At 37.5% G+C, this 21584-nt stretch overlaps 1 protein-coding gene across 1 annotated transcript in view; it reads right to left on the minus strand.

Annotated features, from left to right (window-relative positions):
- The window catches only part of LOC126170077 (armadillo segment polarity protein), an 88247-nt gene that overhangs the window by 63499 nt on the left and 3164 nt on the right, over positions 1-21584 (minus strand). The window contains 1 exon segment of the mRNA XM_049920695.1: positions 19218-19280. Within this exon segment, the coding sequence (XP_049776652.1) occupies positions 19218-19254 (37 nt within the window). The 5' untranslated portion in view covers positions 19255-19280.

A 21584-nucleotide genomic window follows, 5' to 3' on the forward strand; every position in this document is an offset into this window, starting at 1 on the left:
GGTCAACTTCTCTACTCCAATTTCCTTCCTAACATCTTCATTTTCAACTGTGTCTCTCCTCGTCTTCCCTAGCATACTTCTCAGTAACTTCACTTCACTGGATCGTATCGTACTCTCCTCTTTTCTAGTCATAGTCCAAGTCTCTGAGCTGTAAATTAGTATGGGTGTGAAGTAAGTCTTGTATAGCACCAGCTTGCACCTCATTGGCACTTCCCTTCCCCACACCAAGCCCCTCACACACTGGTAAAATGTACTACTCTGTTGTATTCTTTTGCTAATTTCTGTCTCCAAACAAGCATTCCCCATTAATACACTTCCCAAATATTTAAAGTTGTCCACTGTTTCAATATCCCGTCCTTCAATATGAATTTGTCCCTTGCCCTCTCTATCCCCTCTGGTTACCAACATGGTCTTGCTTTTCTCCACACTAAATTTCATTCCATATTTCTCGACCTTATCATTTAGAATGTCTATTTGTTTTTGTACCTCCTTACTGCTTGTTCCCCACACCACAATATCATCTGCAAATAGTAACAGTTTCATCTCCCTTCCTCTATGGGCTTCTTTCGTCTATTTCATCCATCATCATTATAAATAGTAGTGGTGATATCACACTTCCTTGTCTTAGGTCCGTAACATTCTTAAACGATTCAGTTCTTTCAACTGGTGTCTGCAAACAACTAGAGCTTTTTTCATACATTGCCTGGATGACTTCAAGTACTGCGTTCACTAGGTCGAGAAATTTCATCACCAGATCTTTCCCATAATCCTAATGTCTATCCACATCAACTGTCTTGTACTAAAGATTGGGTCCACTGTTGATCTACCATGACGAAAGCCATACTGATCCTCTTCTAAATGTCCTTCCAATTTTTCTCTCACTCTCCTTTCCAGTATCCTCTCCATTATTTTTGCTACTTGGGGTTGATTGTGATCCCTCAATAGTTGTCGCAGTGTTTCCTGTCACCCTTCTTGAAAACTGGGGATTATTATTCCCTTTCCCCATTCTTCAGGTACACATTTTTGGATCCGAATGCATCTTATTAGTCTATATAGCCATTGTAGCCCAACTGGTCCAGCTGCCTTTATCATCTCCACAGTAATTTCATCTATCCCAGGTGCCTTTCCTGTTTTCCTTCTTCTCAGAGCTAGTTCCACTTCTAACACTGTTATATCCTCCTCTTCTTCCAGACTCCCCCCCGCCGTACTCCCATTCCCTTTCCATTGCCGTTCTTTTCATTTAGTAATTTCTCAAAGTACTCTTTCCATCTTTTCCTTATCTGCTCTGGTTGCATTAATAGCTCTCGGTTTTCCACTTTCACTAGCTTTGTGTATGTTTTTTCTTTCCTCATACTCTTTGTAATTTCACATATCATCCTCTTACCATTAGTAACACCTTTTTCCAACTCTCGGGTGAATTTCTCCCTGCTTTTCCTCTTTTCTTCTGCTACTATTTTCTTACACTTATTTTTACCATCAGCTGCTCAGTCTCTGTTCCATTCATGCAAGGCTTTCTTCTTTTCTTTTACTGCCTCCTTCACCCTCTCATTCCACCACGGTGTCTCCTTTTCCTTTACCCTTCTGGACACACTGCCACAGGTTTTCTCAGCAGAATTTACAAACGCTTCTTTGAGCTTACCCCATTCCTCTTCCACATTGCCATAATCAGTGTTAGGGTTCAAATGGCTCTGAGCACTATGGGACTTACTAAGTGTTAGGAATTTTATGCTTAAGTAACTCCTTAAACTTTTCTTGTACCATGCCATCCTTTAGTTTCCACACTTTTATTTTCCTTTCTCTTTCTTCCTTCATGTTTTTCAATTCATCGAATCTCATCTTTGCCACCACCACTCGAAAGTCTCCATCAAAAGCCTCTCCTGGGAGTGCAGTTACATTCATCAACTGTTTCTGATTTTTCTTTTCCACCAGAAAGTAATCGATGACCGTCTTCGTCCGTCTATCACCCCTTCCATATCTCGTTATCTATTGGCTATTCTTTTTACGGAACCATGTGCTGCCCACAATCAGCCCGTTTCTTTCACAGAAATCAACCAGTTTCTCTTCTTCCTCATTTTTCCTCCCATATCCAGATGGGCCAGTTATCTCCTCCTTCCATAGCCTTTCTTTGCCTACCTGCGCATTTAAGTCACCCATTACTATTGCCTCCACATCTGTAATTATACTCTCAAATACCTCTCGAAAATCCTCTATGTTCTCTTCTTTATTTCCAGTTTGTGGTGCATATACCTGGATGAAGTCCTTCACTATATTCCTTGTCCTCAGCCGAAGCCTCATCACCCTACCACTTGTGTATTCTACTGCTTCCACATATTCCTCTAGGTCTGGTTTTACTACAATACCTACTCCATTTTTGGCTTCTTGTCCACCACTCCAGTAGAGTATGTAGCCTTTCCTCATTTTCTTCCTTCCTCTTCCCTTCCATCTAACTTCACTAAGTCCCATCAGTTCTATGTTCTCCTTTTCCATGCAGTCTATCAACTCTTCTGCCTTCCCAGTAAGGGTCATCACATTTATGATACCCACCTTCATTGTCTTGGTGCCTAGTAGCCCACTTCTCACAGTTCCGCCAGCACCCCAAGAACTGCGCGTCACATGCAGGGAACACCCTAACCTTTTCCGAGGCTAGTTTTGAAGTACCATTTCATATACAGGCTATTATTATAATGGGGTTGCCACTCCCAAAGGCACTGCTGCCAGCATATGTTTCGGTCACTTCTAACATGGAGAACAGACACCATTTGTTGCCGCCCCTCTGGAGTACAGACGCTACGGGGAGTAAGAAACGAAGACAGTTCTTCCACTTTTCCACCATTGGTACTTGTAAAATCCTCTTCCGCTTTCCAACTGTTGTCTGTCTTCACCTGTTACCCTGGGGAGAGGCCCTTACAGGGCACTACCATCTGGAGCCAGATGGACCCCGGCTTTTTACCGAGGTTGTTACTCCTCCCCCTCCTCCTTCCTCACCACTTGCAAGGTGAGCCCCCAGGCTTGGGACCAGCACTGGCGGAAGAATTCAAGAGGAATATAATAATTGCAATCCCAAAGAAAGCAGGTTTCACAGGTGTGAAAATTACAGAACTATCAGTTTAGAAGCCAACCTTGGGGAAGATCAGTTTGGATTCCGTAGAAACATAGGAACATGTGAGGCAATACTGACCCTACGACTTATCTTAGAAGCTAGATTAAGAAAAGGCAAACCTACGTTTCTAGCATTTGTAGACTTAGAGAAAGCTTTTGACAATGTTTACTGGAGTACTCTTTCAAATTCTGAAGCTGGCAACGGTCAAATACAAGGAGCGAAAGGCTATTTACAATTTGCACAGAAACCAGGTGGCAGTTATAAAAGTCTAGGGGCACAAAAGGGAAGCAGTGGTTGTGAAAGAAGTGAGACAGGGTTGCAACCTATCCCCGATGTTATTCAATCTGTATATTGAGAAAGTAGTAAAGGAAACAAAAGAAAAAATTGGAGTAAGGATTAAAATCCATGGAGAAGAAACAAAAACTTTGACGTTTGCCGATGACATTGTTATTCTGTCAGGCACAGCAAAGGACCTGGAAGAGCAGCTGAACGGAATGGACAGTGTCTTGAAAGGAAGATATAAGATGAACATCAACAAAAGCAAAACGAGAATAATGGAATGTAGTCGAATTAAATCAGGTGATGCTGAGGGAATTAGATTAGTAAATTAGACGCTTAAAGTAGTAGATGAGTTTTGCTATTTGGGGTGCAAAATAACTGATGATGCTCGAAGTAAAGAGGATATAAAATGTGGATGGGTAATGGCAAGGAAAGCATTTCTGAAGAAGAGAAATCTGTTAACATTTGAATGTCAAGAAGTCTTTTCTGAAAGTATTTGTATGAAGTGTAGCCATGTATGGAAGTGAAACATGGACGATAAATAGTTTAGACAAGAAGGGAATTGAATTTTTCGAAATGTGGTGCTACAGAAGAATGCTGAAGATTAGAGTGGTGGATGTTCTGACACATCAAGGGATCATGAATTTAGTATTGGAGGGCAGTGTGGAAGGTAAAAAATAGTAGAGGGAGACCAAGTGATGAATACACTACGCAGATTCAGAAGGACATAGGTTGCAGTAGTTATTTGGAGATGAGAAGCTTGTACACGATAGAGTATCATGGAGAGCTACATCAATCAAGAATCTATGGACTGAAAGCAACATCATTTTTTGAAATTTGCTACATTCACAGAGAGATGGATAAGGTTGACCATACTTATCTTTAGGAACTTCAACTCCCAGTAAAGCCTATAGAAACACAGAAAAATAAATTGTACCACTCCTGACTTGAGAACCACACACTCCATCTTCATGGGATAAAAGGGAAAATGCAACTATGTTTTTCTATCAGCTACTCTGGAAGTTACGAAGGTGAGTGCTGGCCAACCAAACTACGTAGATTTAATAAATTTCTGAGAGGAATTTTTGGAAATATTGTTGTACTTTCAGTACATGGAAATTCAGTTCGCAAAATGAATCAACCACTAAGGGAGAGGAGAATATAGTCAACATATAGTATGACAGTCCACCAAATTAAAACTTCGGGCTACAATGACATAATTTTTAAAGGAATGTAGCCATGTACAAAATTAATACCAACAGCACTAGCACAATTACACAGTGGGCAACAAGAATTAATAGCAACATAATGCTGAAGTTCCAAGTTCAAAATTCTGTAGAAAGAGAACCACTGCTCAGAATGACCTCAAAATTTAACAGCACGTTCTTGGCTTGGAGGAAACTTATGGAACAAAATAAATTAATGAAAATCTGACCAATAGATGACACAGTTAGCTTTTCCTTAGTTTGCATCCGATACACTCAACATGACTCTCCTTGAAGAATCACGCGCTGCTGGTAAAGCTCTTTAACAAGAACAGTGGCTGCACACTGGTAGCCCTGCAGAAGTTCTGGACATTCAAGGGTATGAAAAAAGGGATTCGTCGGATGTAAGGTCTGCGACGGGTCAAATTTGAAAAGACAAGTTCTTTTGAAAAGTAATGTCGCAGAGAGAGGAAAGCAGTTTATCTGGCATCTGTCGAAGATGTGGCCACAGCATTGCGGAAGGGGGCAAATGGCAATGTGCAAACATGCAGTGCACAGGGAATTGTCCAAATATTCGATGTGCCAGTGAGCACAGTGCATCAAATCCTACGAAACATTGCGTACTGCTATCTGTACAAAACCATTTACATTCAAGAGCTGCTTTCTGCAGATTTGTCAGCAAGATAAATGTTCACTCCGGAATTTTTTACTAGCATGGAAGTGGAAAATGTATGGCCACTGGACATTCTGTGGACAGACGAAACCCATTTCCATCAACCAGTACTCCTCCATTCTACTTTTGGTTGATTCGGAAGAGGGGACCAAACAGTGAAATCTTCAGTCCCATCGGATTAGGGAAGGACGGGGAAGGAAGTTAGACACGGCCTTTCAAAGGAACCATCCTGGCATTTGCCTGAAGCAATTTAGGGAAATTGCGGAAAACCTACATCAGAATGGCTGGATGTGGTTCATTCCACGAAGGTGACTGCATGGTATAGGTTGATGCCTTTGTTTATTGTTTACTGTAGGACCAATTTTTTCAAGGAGATCGAGTCCTGCGGGTCCTGTTATCTTTACCGTTACTGGTAAATGCTAAGCGTCTTTTGCACACCGATGTCATTCCAAACCTTCAACAGCATGGATGTGTGGGTAGGATCATTTTTATGCAAGATGGTACTTCTCTGCACACTGCACAGCCAGTGAAGTATTAGAATTATCAGAAAACATTTCCCTACAGCCTGGCCATCCAGGTCACCTGACCACCTGGTCTTAATTAATGTGACTTCTGGCTGTGGGGTTTTCTGAAAGATGTGGTTCAAATGGCTCTGAGCACTATGCGACTCAACTTCTGAGGTCATCAGTCGCCTAGAACTTAGAACTAATTAAACCTAACTAACCTAAGGACATCACACACATCCATGCCCGAACCTGCGACCGTAGCTGTCACGCGGTTCCAGACTGAAGCGCCTTTAACTGCACGGCCACACCGGCCGGCTCTGAAAGATGTGTTCAGTGCTCCAATTACAAAGGAAGCTGAATTGAAGGCATGCATTGCACAACACATTATGGACGGGACCCCTCACGACATTCCGATATGTTGTCGAACATGATGAGGTTCGATTTCAACTTGCGGCAGAAAACGGTGGACAACATACTGAATATGTCTTGGGCCAGTCTCACGGCAATGGGGAACCGATGTCATTTTGCTTTTTATTTCATTCTTGGCCCCAGGACAATAAAAAACTGACTTTTCCTATCCAATGTGGTATGACCTTGATGTGGTGGATGGGCTTACCTAACAGGGCCACAACTGTTGACAGCTGAACTCTTGGAGTCATGGACATTGAACAGTACAGATGATGTAATGTACAACTCAAACCATGGCCTTCGTACTGCGATTCACCTGACCTTTGTAGCCAGCCCTATTTATGTTTAGACACTTATAAAGCCATCTATTGGTAAAAGGTTCATTTATTTTAATTTATTTATTCATTTTGTTCCATGATATTCCTTGTTTTAATACCATGCTGTTCAAATTTGACATCATTCGAAACAGTGGTTTTCTTTCTAGTGTTTTCAAACTAGAACTGTAATTGTGGGCACCCTACATGTACCGACAGGGTCAAAATTATTTCAAATGATGCACTTATACAGGATGATTCAGAGACATGCAAATATTTTAATATGTTATTCTACAAGTAAAACTAAAGAAAATGGTTCATATAAACATAGGTCTGCAAATGTTTAGTTACAGAGTTACAGTTAATAAGAGATTTTGCCTGAAATTTAACAACTTCATTAATATGAAGCCATCGCAAAACTGTACAAGGTTAAAGTAAAGCACAATTTCCACTTATTTTGTTGTTATTGGTCTGGTCAATCTAATGAAACATGCCCCGGACATGTATCTGCAACAGTTCTTCAGAACATCCAGGGAAGTAAAGATTATTATACAAGTAAATTTGTTTACTTTCCATGAAGAATGCTAGTGAGTTGTTTCAGTCGTTTCCTAACCTTGAAACGAGTTAGTTTTATGTATTGTTCAGTGAAAGAACATAATAACAGCAGTGTATTTAAGTGAAACCACATAGTAACTGTTTTAGTTTGTAGATTATTTATGAAATAGGGATGTGCTTCAAATTTACGACAGAGGAATATGGCGATATGGTGTTTATTTATGGCAAATGTCGTGGTAATGCTAAAGCTGCAGTTAACAAATATCGCATATGTTATCCAACTCTGAGGATTCCAAATGCACGAACCATTAGTGGAGTATTTTGAATGTTACGGGAGACAGGTTCTCTACGTAGCTTCCACAATCAGTATGAGTGCTCGATACATGAAGATATTATGGATGTTGTTCAATGTTACCCGGGTACCAGTACGTGACAGATCTCTCAACGATTAGGCATTTCACAATCTTTAAAGGTCTGGCATACACTGAAGTACAGTATACTGTATCCTTACCATAAACAAAAAGTGCATCATTTACATCCGGGAGATCCTGCCCTTCGCTTGGAGTTGTGCAACTGGTTAAATACTAATCGGCAGTTACACAAATACATTTTATTTACTGATGAGGCACAGTTTACTCAAGATGGTATACACAGAGCACGTATGGTCTGAGACAAACCCACATGCCACAGAGCAACACAATTTCCAGTAGTGATTCAGCATAAATATGTGGTGTGGTATAATTAACACACACTTTATTGGAACATTCATTTTCCCAGGACGTCTAACTGGCGAGACGTAGTTACAATTCCTCCAAGAAGAAATGCCCCACTTGCTTGAAGGTGTTCCACTTGATACAGTTTATGAAGGCAAAGACAATACACATGAGGCATTACTTGCTCGCATTATGAGTGCAATAGACAAAATTAATTGAAACTGAATCGAGCAACAAAATCAGTTCATACCAATGCAGCTAAATGCATTGAACTCAGTGGAGATATTTTTGAACATTTACTGTGAATGTATTGGGAAATTGTATGTACACTATACAACTTCCTTAAACTGAGCTTTGTTTTTTCCGGTTTAACATTAATTCAAGTGTGCAATGGTATTAATAAAAGCAGATTATCTGACACATTCATACAGTTTCAGTAAATGTTATTGCCATTGTTTTTCCAAAATTAAATTCTTTACAACTTCTGTTGAAAACTTTGTACAATTGTCTGGAATTAAAAAAACCAATTGGGCCAAGTAGTTAATAAATTAAAATTTTTTACATAATTACTTCTTCACTTCTCTGGATGTTCTGGAAAACTACTGCAGATACACATCTGGGACATGTTTTATTAGATTCATCAGCTCAATAACAACAAAATAAATGAAAATCATGCTTTACTTCAACCTCATACAGTTTTGTGATGACTTCATATTAGCAAAGTTGCTAAATTTATGAATTGATGAATTAAGTTTTAAGCACTAAACAGTATGGTCATCTAAGCAACGGAAACCTTTCTTCCCATAGCTAAACTGCTGAGACCTGAACTATTTTCCTGAGTTGATGTCAGTAGTCTATTCTCTAACAGTTCTTCCCTTGCCATTTTCTGTTTATCTTTAATCTACATTGCGCCTGACATAATGTAATTTCTGTTTCCTAAAATTTTCCTCTGTTTAAGCCAAACAGACTATGTCATCTGTGAATCTTAAAAATGATTCACGCTTCTTTTTATACTTGCTGCTTGGTGAAAATCTATTGGATAAATTACCAGTGAAATAGGTTTTAATTGTGACATGTATGACTCAGGTCAGCAATTCCATACTCTGAGCAGGAATTCAGCTCAAGTTTTATAACACAGATTTTTTTTAAAAACTGGTATAAGTTGACATTGGTCGCATATGGATATACTGTTGATGTGATTATTAAACTATAAAATAATGGAACTCCTGATGGCTCCTTTGTACAAAATGAAACTGGCCCAGATAGTATTTTATGCACCTTGAGAAAGGTAGTCCAACTTACATCATCTGCACCTGCCCAGGCCAATTTTATTTATTCATCCATGTTTCTTCCAATTGTAACACTGATGACTTCACTGTTCTCTAAATTTTAAATTAGTGTCTCCAAGGAAGAGGTGTATGTTAAATAATTTCACATTTTACTTTCCTTTTTCTGTGTGCAATGTAATTTTAATATTTAATTTTATTTTCCAAAGGTAAGAACATTAGTTATTACATGATTAACAAGTTTCACAAGGGACAATAACTTCAGGCAACGTAACAAAATGTTTTTATTTTAATGTAAATCAATAGGAACTGAGTAATTTGATGACAAAAAAATTACATTTGCACAAACTCTTCTATGAGGTTTATGAGTTTCGATTCAAAAACTTCTAAAAAAGTTCTCTGTCTCACCATATTTACTTCAGCTGCAGGTCGTGGTCACTTTTGAGCACAATACTTGTTAGACCAGTTTTGAAAATATGGGAAATCTAAGCCACAAATGAAACTCAATGCTATCTTTCTGAGCAACAGCATTAAGTACAATCTGTACTTTTTCCCCCTTCATACTGCTCATCCTTGTACTCAATAAATGTCTTCCTCCAATCTACAACAACACTGATCTTTAGAGCTGTGGGTTATTGTATTTTTCAGAGTTTTATATACATATATGAGGCATTATAACCATCATTATTTTGTTCTACTTAGTTAAAAACTTCTCGAAGGTTAAGACTGTTTGACAAAACAGAATGTTTACCCTTGCTTTTTGTGGAGAACACACTTCATGGTACTTACCCACACTTACAAAACAGCCTGTATTAACATTTTAATTTGTCAGTATCCTTTGTTTTTCTGATCTCTACAAAGGCTGTCATGTATACTGCGGGAGTGTAACATCCCAGCTAAAAGGATATAGCAATAGTTACACCACAACCTTTGGGTGGCTTTTACAATCATTTGCCTTGTAATTTCAAAGCTTTTGTAATTTCACAACATATATTCAACCATATAGTGAAAGAGTCATTTAATAGGTTTTCTGCCTGTAAACAGAAAGGAAACTACCTACTATCTGGTACTATTTTGAGACTGTCTTTACAAATTTCTTTGATGACATCAAAACACGTATTTTGACAATCTTATATTGATTAAAAGAACAAAGAATTTTGAAAATATAGCTCATCAATCAATAGTATGAAATGGAGTTACAATTCTAAATTCTGAAGGCTCTAATCAGAAAAGACATTTTAGAACCATCTTTTGGGGTATAAATATATCTGTTATCTACAGTATGCATTGATGTATCTGAGCAAAAACCTAAAGGTATTAACTTACATTTGAGTGAGTTACAACGAGCTGTCAGCTTTGTGTCACAACAGACATTTTCTGACACATTGTGTAATAAAACACCAAAAAATTTTGCATTACATTATTTTACGTATTGCAAGAATTAGTGAACAGGTAACCTAAAACAGCTGCCAAAAATTCACAAGAAGCCTGCTGCACCTTTGCTAGGAGAGAAGTATCTTGTAACTCAGGATTTCTGAGAAGGTACTCTTTGGGCAACAGTACACATTTTTTATCTAATTTACCCAGTGACGAGTGCCTTGTCTTCAGCAAATAAACACAATGGTTTACTTGTTTGTTAATAGTGTAACACAAGTATTAAATCAGCAGAAATTTCCAAATGAATTGGTCTGCATGAAAAGTGTAAACAGAAACACTATTAGTGTAATGAACACATTATTTGTTTTATTCACTTTCTATACATCCCTGATATACTCTGCTTTATTTCATTTGCGGCTTTTTGTAATTGCAGCTTGCATAAAGTTAATTTTGAAATGCAGTTTGACACACACACACACACACACACACACACACACACACACACACACACACAGAGAGAGAGAGAGAGAGAGAGAGAGAGAGAGAGAGAGAGAGAGGTGTAAGGGTGGTGGGCAGCAGCAAGAACAACATTCACCACAAAAAGGGGATGGAAATCATTAAACATGTATCACTAATCCCATGTTGAAATCTGCATGTAACAAAACAATACTGTCAGTTAATTCTGATAAATAAACTTAAAGTTTTCACTAAAATTATGGTCAGAAGCAAGTAAATTCATTAACATGGTAACAGCTACATTATTTACATTTTGGTATGTTATACTGAAAGATTTCCAATCACAATGGAAAAAGAAACAGCTGTCTTTTACTGCTATTAAAGATAACACTAAAAAAATGCCTCTCAAGTTTTTGAGGCTTCAACCTTGGACCTGGTAAAATTTAATGTGATTCTACAGCAAGGCAAAGCACAGCATCTATTTTTAACAAAGCTCAACTTCCTTACATGTCATGAAGTTTCCTTCTAAATATTGAAACCTGTCATGTTGAAAATGGTTTATTTATAGGGTACGGCCATAGACAAATTATCCACAAATGATCTTTTATAACAGTTATACATCATCCCACTTTTAAGAAGACAAGGAAACAATACACCAGGAATATACTTAATGCATTTACTGCAAAAGGTGCCATAAAATAATTTACATGACACGAAAATGTACCAGCATTGATCTGAAACATGACCCTTTTGCTTATTTGTCAGCTATTTTGTATACAGCAATTGATAAATTGTTTGTATTGCTAATCACTAAAGGCTTTGCTAAGGACACCATAATGTTAAAAATGGCACTAACATAATTGTATTTTGTGATTTATGTGAAATATTCTTGTATTCTCCAGCAAATAAATTCTGTTCAGACTTATACCCAAATAATTTTTTGTCGTAATTTCATACAAAATATAATTATAATGTGACTCTTCAAGCTTTCCCGGCAGATGTGTTGTAAATAGTTTTCAGGGGTTTGCCTCTATAATTATAATACTTATAAATAAAATAATACATATAATACTAAAATTATCTGGTCTGAATGTGCTAGAACTCTGCATATCAAATCGCACTCATTTTTCTACACAAAATGGAAAGCAAATCTTGAATTTTGAAAATTCATTAGCAGCCTTGTTAAGCCTTATCTCTTTGACAGTAAAACCTGTTGTTATAATGTATTATAATATAAAGTGTTCTGAAGTATGAGAAGTGTTTAGACTTGGTTGTTACACAAATGACATAACAAATGAAATACAATAGCTTAGAAAACTGTCAGGTAATCAAAACTGGTTAATGAACTTTGTTATGCTGTCAGAAATCAAGGACACACTTTGCTTTTGCAAATATGAATTCATTGGACAATTAAGTTTTATAAATGAAACAGTGGAGACAGTTTAAATTTATAGTGTCGTACAAATGATGATAACTCCACATATGGGACAAATTGTGAATTCTGAACTCATGAGTACACTTTCTGATGACCATGAAATAAGAAGTCACATTGTATACAGCTATTACAATATTAATAGCTGGCAATGACATACAATCAAATTTTGTGAGTGTTTAATTTGAAAATGATGATTTGGTTCTCAGCTGGGCATTCAATGATGACAAACCACTTCATCTTAAAGGGAGGTAATCTTTCAAAGCATCCAGATGCTGATACAGAAAATCCCAAGGCTACAGAAAATCCCAAGGCTGTGGAACTTTTAGCGGGATACAGTAAAACTAAAAGCAGTCTCAAAAATGAAGGACTTTGGGCTTTTCTTCATCATTGTGAAATGTTGTGCTCATATGTCAATATGATATACATGTTATCAACTGTGCACCACAGGGCATTTCATAGCTTTGGTGACTGAACCAAAGCTGAAATTTCAGGAGGCACTAGAGTGGAGCTTCACCTCACTAGCACACTGATGTACATCACTATTTATACTAGAAACAGTCACTGAAACTAGAAAAATTTTAAATGGTGAGGATGCTTTTATGCTCTTTAGATGGGTCTCCCAGTCTTCAAGTCTTTTTTTTTAAAAGGCCCTGTTACAGTTGGCTTGCTACCACTGCCAATATCAATATATGTACATATTTATAGTTTACAAGTTACTTCCTTTCCCCATTTTCTGTTTATCTTTTACGCAAGTTGTGTGTTTCAAACAGTTTTTGATATTTTTTTGAAGGAACACACTGCCATTTAACTGTATTATAGTTTGTTTAAGTACAACCCAGGTTTCAGTCTTTTATGCCATTTTCAAGTATTTCATTGTATGTCTTTCACATATATTTCAGGATACTTAACACACTGTTAGGCCACACAGGCCAACTTTGAGCTTGACAACATGTTAAGTGTCCTGTTAAAGACATAAAATCAAATACTTGAAAATGGCATAAAAGAATGAAACCTGCGTTGCACTTTAATAAACAATAAAAATAGTCAAATGGCAATGTGTTCTTTTAAAATATTTTGAGTTAATTCGAAATGGAAGTTCAATAGTTATATGGCTTTGTAATAAGCTCTGTAATTTCCCAAAGTCAGGACAAAAGGCCTGTTGCACTGAAATGCACCCAAATGTGTTTCAAATTTGTTGAAAAGTTATTCAAAGAGACGAAATGTTACAATAGTTTCTGATCCCTTTTTAGTCCTCCTACATTGTCATTTAGTCTCATTACTGGAACTAACTTTAAAATTTGGGAGGCCAAAGCATCAATGGATGGATTACTGTTTTCAGACTGGTGGCAACTGTTCTTGCAGAAGGAGCTAATAACGTGACAGTCTTTTGCTTTATTAACATTTGATTTTTACTTTCTATTTAGACTCCACCTTTTTTCCATCAAGTTGCAATTCACTGAACATGGAGTACTACTCAGAACAGTAGCACCCCCCCCCCCCCCCCCTCCGACACACACACTTTTCAATACACTTTTATCTCACTACACTGTTGTAAATTTTATCCATCAGGACTTCCTTGCCTGTAGTAAATGTGAATTATTTAAAGAATTTACTACTTCAGTTCCACAACCAGTTAATGAAAGCTGAAAACCAATAATAATGATACACTTCCTGAAACTAATTACAGCATTCTTCTTGATTTTTCACAGCTGTAGTAGTTGAACAAATAAAATGATCATTTCCTTATATACACTGAAAATTAGCTGTATAAAGCTGCACGGAGTACTTCCTATTGCCTTCGGGGAAGACTACTCGTTTCCTACAGTCACTGTCATTTAGATCATAGGAAAGATGATTGTCTCTTTTCCTAAAAAGATTTTCACAAAAATTCCAACAGACTAGTGACAGAAGGCAACATGGTGTATGCTGCATTGCTTGCGTCATCAGACAAAGAACAAATATTTGTGCCACGCTTATAAATTTTGAAAATAAAGAGTAAGAACAAGCAGAATAGAAAGGTGGTTGCAGCATCCAAAATGCCATCAGTGTGTTAGTGATGTGCTAGTGAAGATTTAAATAGGTATTACACCAACTGAAGATTTTGTGTTACATAAAACTATTACAAATAATATTGAAGAAGCTACTGATTACTTTATTTCTCGCAGGAAAGTAGTGTCTATCGAAATAAATTTTCTTGTTACTTTCTAGTGCAAAATGTGGCACAGAAAGTATTTCAAAAAGGTGCCATTATCTCTAGAATTACCTTAAGTATAACAACTGCAAAGACAAACGGTTTCCAGAGCATTTCTTTCTAATCAAATTAAATTAGTCAATTAGATGCAATGTTTAAGGAGAAAAGTTAATGAGTAATCATTAGTTCGTAAGTGAGTGTCAATATTCAATTTCACAATGAATTCTCAGATTATCAAAAATGACAGGAGTTCATGCAGAAGATTAATCCAACAATCAGAAGTTTACATAGTACCACAACTGTATTGCTTTCATTTCAGTTATCACATTTCAATTAAAATTGTAGAAGTAATTGCTACAGGTGGCAAATTTCTACATGGGCTCACACACCGGTTCCTCATTAAAAATATCAATTATTAGGAAAATTAATTGCATGTATGTAACTTGGTTTTGCTACTAAAAGTAAGCCTAACTTCCATCAATTCTCACAATTTCCTCCATACTCAACAAATAAAAAATCTCCATGTCCTTATAAACCACTCGACAAATCACCATCACCAGTTTCTGTGTTTTTTGGTAGCTGGGCACAATCACTGCCCTATCCCCCACAGAATCTCTTCAGCCATAGAAAACTCAAGGTTCTCTCAGTCATGTCTTCACACATCAACCCACATCAAAACCACAAGGCAGCCAGCAAAACAAGAACATAGTGGCAGTACAGTATGAACTCCCAAGCATACTGCAGCTATGTGGACAATATAATGCGTCAACACATGCGCTGTGGCATTTTTGGTGTCTAATTTTGCTCAGTTGAGCAAAAATATGGTGCAGGGGGCGGGAGGAGGGACAATGTCTGCTGATATTCATCAACACAATATGGCTGCGTTGGCAACAGTTGAGATTCCATACTGAATATACTCATTATTACCATTAACATGTGGTACAGAAGACACTGCGCAGGATCATAATGGTATAATTAATTTTATTGCTAGTTACAAACATCCTGTTGCATAATGTAAGCTTGATGCATGAAGAAACTAAGCATACTCAGAAAACAAATCTTTATGGTTATGATAGCAGCCATAATTTTTGTTTGTAACTGAGTATGGTAAGTGCTACATGAGGTTCAGACTCATGTAACAATGGTGTACAAAACAGAAGAAGACTTTTCCTATTGGTTGTTCTATGGTAGTTGCTGCCCCATTACCAGCTGTCATTCAGTTTTTATTCTGGTTCACACACAAGTGCTTAATTACTATATTCCATCTTTGACAAATGGGTAAGCATTTCTGCAACCTGAGAATAGCATTAGTATACGTAACAACTCAGTGCCTCTTACATGAATTGAGTGACATCACTTCATGTTGAATGAAAAAGCCACCATTCTTTTCACATATGGAGAAGCACAGAGAAACGGTAACATTTGACGTTGACACTGGCAACCCTCAACATGTTCAATAAGTGGAACAGTGATGGACATTCAGTTGCAGTGGAGCTGTACAGAGTGTATGGTTGCTGCGAAAGCATATTACCTATGTGTTGACAGAGCTTTGTTCTTTATTGGTATCAAGAAATTCTCTGTCTGCCATATGGAACACTTTACCCTACCTACACTAGCTTGCAACAACTCTCTTCAGACTGATGAAGACATCTGACCTGACCCGGGAGCTTAGTGACAGCTGCAAAAAAAGTGTTTCAGCAGCATTACAAAATCCTGTCCTACAGTCAATTTCCTTCTTCACACACAAACAAAATGCGGGTTTGTAACTTTGAAAACAGCTTAGTGGTGTGTCTTGTCTGTATGTATCCCAAAAAACATTAATTCTGGGCAAACTGAAGTGGTGAGAACTTGGCTCATCACTGGGGCTCTGACACCTGAGCATGCAAAGAGGCTTCACAGCCTTCACAATTGCATTCTTACAAGCTTCAGATTGTTGAACAACCATCCGTATTGCACGTGCGATTCTGTGGAAACTTGTTGGCTAAAATCAGCAAGAATGCCAATTTCACTGAAAATTTTCGAATGTTAGATGAAGCCCATTTTCACCTAAGTGGCTCTGAATAATGAGAATATGCCTTACTGGACACAGGTGAATCCTGAAGTGCTTCATAAGGGTCTGTTACCCAGTGCTAAAGTTAGGCCTGTTTCACACTGGGACACTGATGGTCACCAGTGCCGATCACCGGTAATTGTGATGAACACTCCTGGATCTCTGGTGTCCGACACTGCAGTTACTGCCAACTGATAACTTAGTGAAACGGACTCGAGCGAGGAGGAACTTTTGTTGGTACTTCTAAGGAGGAGGCTGAGGAGGAGGAGGAGAATGAAGACAAAATGTTCATTACACATATATCCACTGATATGTGATCGGCTTGAGAAAGGATTATTTTATACTCTTTATGTCGATCTGAGACAAGATGAGAAGAAGTTTTTTCAGTATTTCCGAATGCCGAAAACTTAATTTGATAAATCACAGGAATGGACAATGATATTTTAACTGTATTTTTCGGACCATAAGATGACGATAAGACGCACCCTCAATTTCGTTATGAAAATTTTGAAATATAAGTATTTCTTTAGATTTCTTCTTCATTTGCCCTGTAGGGGTGAGTTCATGGTTCTCCATGCTAATCCATTTTGTCCCTTCTTATCACATTAAGACTGCATAAAGGTATGCTTGATACTGGTAAATGCAAAAGAAAAGGGGTGAGGGATGCAAATGTGCTTGAAGGTTACTACCCTCCTAGCCTTTACAGGCATAGCAACTACATTTCGCTAGTCTTTTATGGTCTGAAAAATAGGTTATTAAATTTGAAAAAAGAACACACAACATACCAATTTTGTTTTTTTTCATCTATGCTAGTCTCATTGCAGTCAGGCACAAACTTCATTATAATTTCTTGTCAAGCATTCGTTTTCACCACTTTGTTGCTATAGTCAATGCTTTTGACAACCCAAATAGGACGGTTTTCTACTTCACTTATAAAATCTTCAGTGTTAAGCAAATCTAAACTCATGGCTACAATGTGTACAGTATAATGTACAATGAATGTTTTGTGTCATTTTCTCAAAAATGACTGCCATCTGTTGCCAAATCTGCAGTGCTGTGTCTGTGATCTGTGTCTCCGTCCCCCAGTGCAAACACTCCAATTCAAACTAATGCATGTCCAGCAGTGACTTCTGTGAACACAGTGACCTTGTCCATCACATGTGGCGAGGGTGAGTAACAGCTGCATCACAGTAGCTCGGCGAGGCTGTGTAGTGTCCTGGTATGAATGCTCCAGTTCAAATGAATGTATCTCTGTTGGAGACCGTCGCTGGTGACTGTCACCAATGTCCCAGTGTGAAACGGACCTTACTGTATGGTCTGTAGTGTCGTGCCATGGGGTGATGGGCCCTTATTCCTTTAAAGATGAAGGAGACACTGCTGTCAGTATGACGTCTCAATACTTCCAAAGAATGTCGACATCTCTTGCCTGCCCCAAACTGCAGACCATGAATCCCTTGACTGCTTTTTGTGGAGATATCTGAAAAGTGTTGTGTACCGGACTACACCAATAAACCTGGCCCAGCTAAAGACTCAGATTGAAGAAAACATGGCCAATAAACCAGATTAACACACTGGGCCAACTTTTGCAAATATTCAGAATCGGCTTAGTGAATGTATATGGCAAAATGCAGAGCACTTAAATGACATAATATTTAAAAAAGATCCCTAATGGCATTTCTACTCTTGTGGAACACACACTTCAGCATCAAATTCAGTTAGTAATATTCTGTAATTTTTTTTGCAATTGTTTCAAATTTTCCCATTTCTTTGTACCATCATGTATAACAGAATTTTTGACCCGACAGAGGCAATATCATCTTAAACATTTCTTATTTTACGACTTTGACACCTCACCCATAAATAAGGAAACACTTTCATTCTACTGTAGTCTTACAAACAGTATTAATTGCATGTGTAGATAGGCCCAACAAATTCTGTCTGACATACAGAACACATTGCCCTACCTGCAATAGCTTGCAACAATTCTCTTCAGGCTGTTGTTGAAATCTGACCTCAACAGAGAGTTTCCCTAAGACTGAAATTAGCTCCTTATATTTACAGATATGGCAAAGGTGTTCCAAACTGAGGACTGAAGGTCTAGCTGCCAGTACACAAATGGACAAACCCTGACATGTGCATAAGTTGATTTTACTCTTCTGCTTTAAAACTTTCTAGCTCTCTCAAGTGTAGTTGGTCTTCTTGAATTAGCCAAAAACACTCCAAACTAGAAAGCAAGAACTTATACTTGCCATACAGTTTTAATCACAAAGTGGTTCTCCTCAAGTCATGCAAAAATGAACACTGAAGAAAATTGCCTTCTGCAACGCTTCTTATATTTGTCTCAAATATGGAATTATTAAAAACTAACTAAAGTCACATACAAAGCTAAACTGTTTTGATATTTCTGAACTTCATAAAGGATGGAATGCTTCTTCACAAGATACATAACAAACCAAACAATTTCTTACTAGAGTACAAAAAGGAGGGAGTGTTCTTCCATTCAGATTCTAATGGAAGATACAAATCTGCATAACGGGGGCAACCTTTATTTTTCATTGTTCTGTTAACCTTTATAACTAAAATACATGTGAGTGAACAGCATACTAACTGAAAGACCATGTTTAAGATGCATCCACAAATACTCAATTACAGCAACATATTATACTTACTAAGTCTAGACTGTGGCTGCTGCATCTGGTAACTCATGGTGTCATGGAATCTTCAAGGAATTCCTACAACAGAGGTTACCAATGAACAGCACAATATAATAACTGAAAAGCAAATGGAAAGCATTTAAATTTTTTGCAAAGAAACAGTCCAGCCAAACAGTTTGGTGCACTTCTCACACGTAAAAATAATGAATCAATGCTCAGTGATAAATACATTTTTTTCATGTGTTTTCACAGCAGTACATACACAGTATGCACTTGAAACTATCCCAGAAAGAACAGAATGTAATCTGAACCAGATTCACCTCTGCCAATGATGCCCAACAAAAATACAGACTATTTCACGGAAACAGAAATGAGATTCAGAAACCTGAAAGACCACTAATTCAAAACAAAATACCAGCTCCCTTCTTGCATACGTACTATAACAATTTGAAACTCTGCAATCTGATGTTCCAACATGAGTCAACATCTTGTGAATGCAAAGTAGCATGTTCACCAAAATATTGCATTCATGATGAATAGTGTTTATTTTACGTGACAACATACTGCTGCTATTACATACTTCAAAATGGTGCACTGATACCAATATAAGTAAACCTACATGTGCAGTAGAACATACAATTTCGATAGATTACAATTTTATATGTCAAAAGTGATAGTGATTATAGCATCATCAGTATTATTGGACCTCAGTGAGGGTGCTTTGGTCATCTTATTTATCATACATCAGCGCATATATCCACAGCTGACTTGAGAGCACTGGCAGTGTGAAGCACTTTCCTTAGTCACCACTTTACTTGTTTACTGTAATGTCGCCATGTTTTTCTAATAAAGGGCAAGTGCAAAAATACTGTGGTTGAGTTATACTGCTGCAACTAAGGTGATACCACAGTGCAGTGCAAGTAGGTGCATTATGCTTTCTGTGCAGAAAGAGGTTGAGAACACTTTTCACCATTAATAGCATGCCCTGTGTCTGTACACTATGCACAGTCCAGTTGTCCTGTGGTAACACTCATATTATCCTCACGAGGAGAATGTTCCCATTCCAGACTCCCTCTCAAAAGGTTTTACGCACTTGGAAAATGATAAGTATTGCTTGTTATGTCGCTCATACTAAAAACTATGGTGGCTAAATGGCCACACAACAGCTGCATAAGCAAGAAAATTAATTTTAAATATTCTACATGCACTCTGAAGTACATAATAACACAGAGATTAAGCAGAATCAGTATCTGTTACCATGACTACACATTGCCCCACCACTCACTTTTTTTACGTACCCATGAACCGATAAAAGTGGGCAATATACAAAATAGATTCCTTATCATACTAAAATGTTCCACACTTGGAAATAAGTTCACACATCAGTTTGCAAATACAATACTAGTCCATTAAATTTTCTTTTTAGAAGAATAATTAAAATATTTATGCTTGTGTTAAAGAAAAAGTGATGTTCAATGATTATTCTGCAATACTGAAGTAATTTTAATATATTATTTTACTCAATGTCAGCACAAAATTAAATATAAATGGCCAACACTCTGGACTTGTTCTCACAGCAGTCTTTTTTTTTTTTTAATCTTTTAGAAAATTGTTAATACAATAAACAGACCTAACAAAAAGTAGGAAGGCAGAATGAATACATACGTGTGTGTGTGTGTGTGTGTGTGTGTGTGTGTGTGTGTGTGTGTGTGTGTGAGAGAGGGAGGCAGTTACAGATTGGTTGTGGCCCCCTTTCCCAAAAAAATTATCACATTATATATATGTATTTTGTGTTGATCTGTAGCACAGCCAGAGGTCTTGTTTAGGTTGTAGGTGACAACTTGGGAATTAGTTGCAAAGCCAAGAGATGTGAATGTAAAATACTGCTTGTGGTACTAACAGGCTACTCTGTAGCACAGGCTTTTAATTATTTTATAATTATAAAAATTAACAGATAGTGAAAAATGCCTGACATAATAGCAAATATTCTACAAGAATTTTTGTGCATATCATGCACATATATTAGACAAACTACACTACTTTGATGTCTCTATGTTTGACATAAAATATGACTCAAAATTCTAAGACAAATTGACTATACAATTTTGGATCATTTCGCTGTGGTTCAACTTCAAACGAATATGGGATGTTTTTAACTAATCTGTTTTTAACATAAATCCTGGATGACGATTAATAAAAATGGCTTCAAATGGCTCTGAGCACTATGGGACTTAACTTCTGAGGTCATCAGTCCCCTAGAACTTAGAACTACTTAAACCTAACTAACCTAGGGACATCACACACACACTCATGCCCGAGGCAGGATTCGAACCTGCGACCGTAGTGGTTCCAGACTGTAGTGCCTAGAACCGCTCGGCCACC

The sequence above is a fragment of the Schistocerca cancellata genome, chromosome 1 (genome assembly GCF_023864275.1).
Source record: "Schistocerca cancellata isolate TAMUIC-IGC-003103 chromosome 1, iqSchCanc2.1, whole genome shotgun sequence".
Taxonomy (NCBI): Eukaryota; Metazoa; Arthropoda; class Insecta; order Orthoptera; family Acrididae; genus Schistocerca; species Schistocerca cancellata.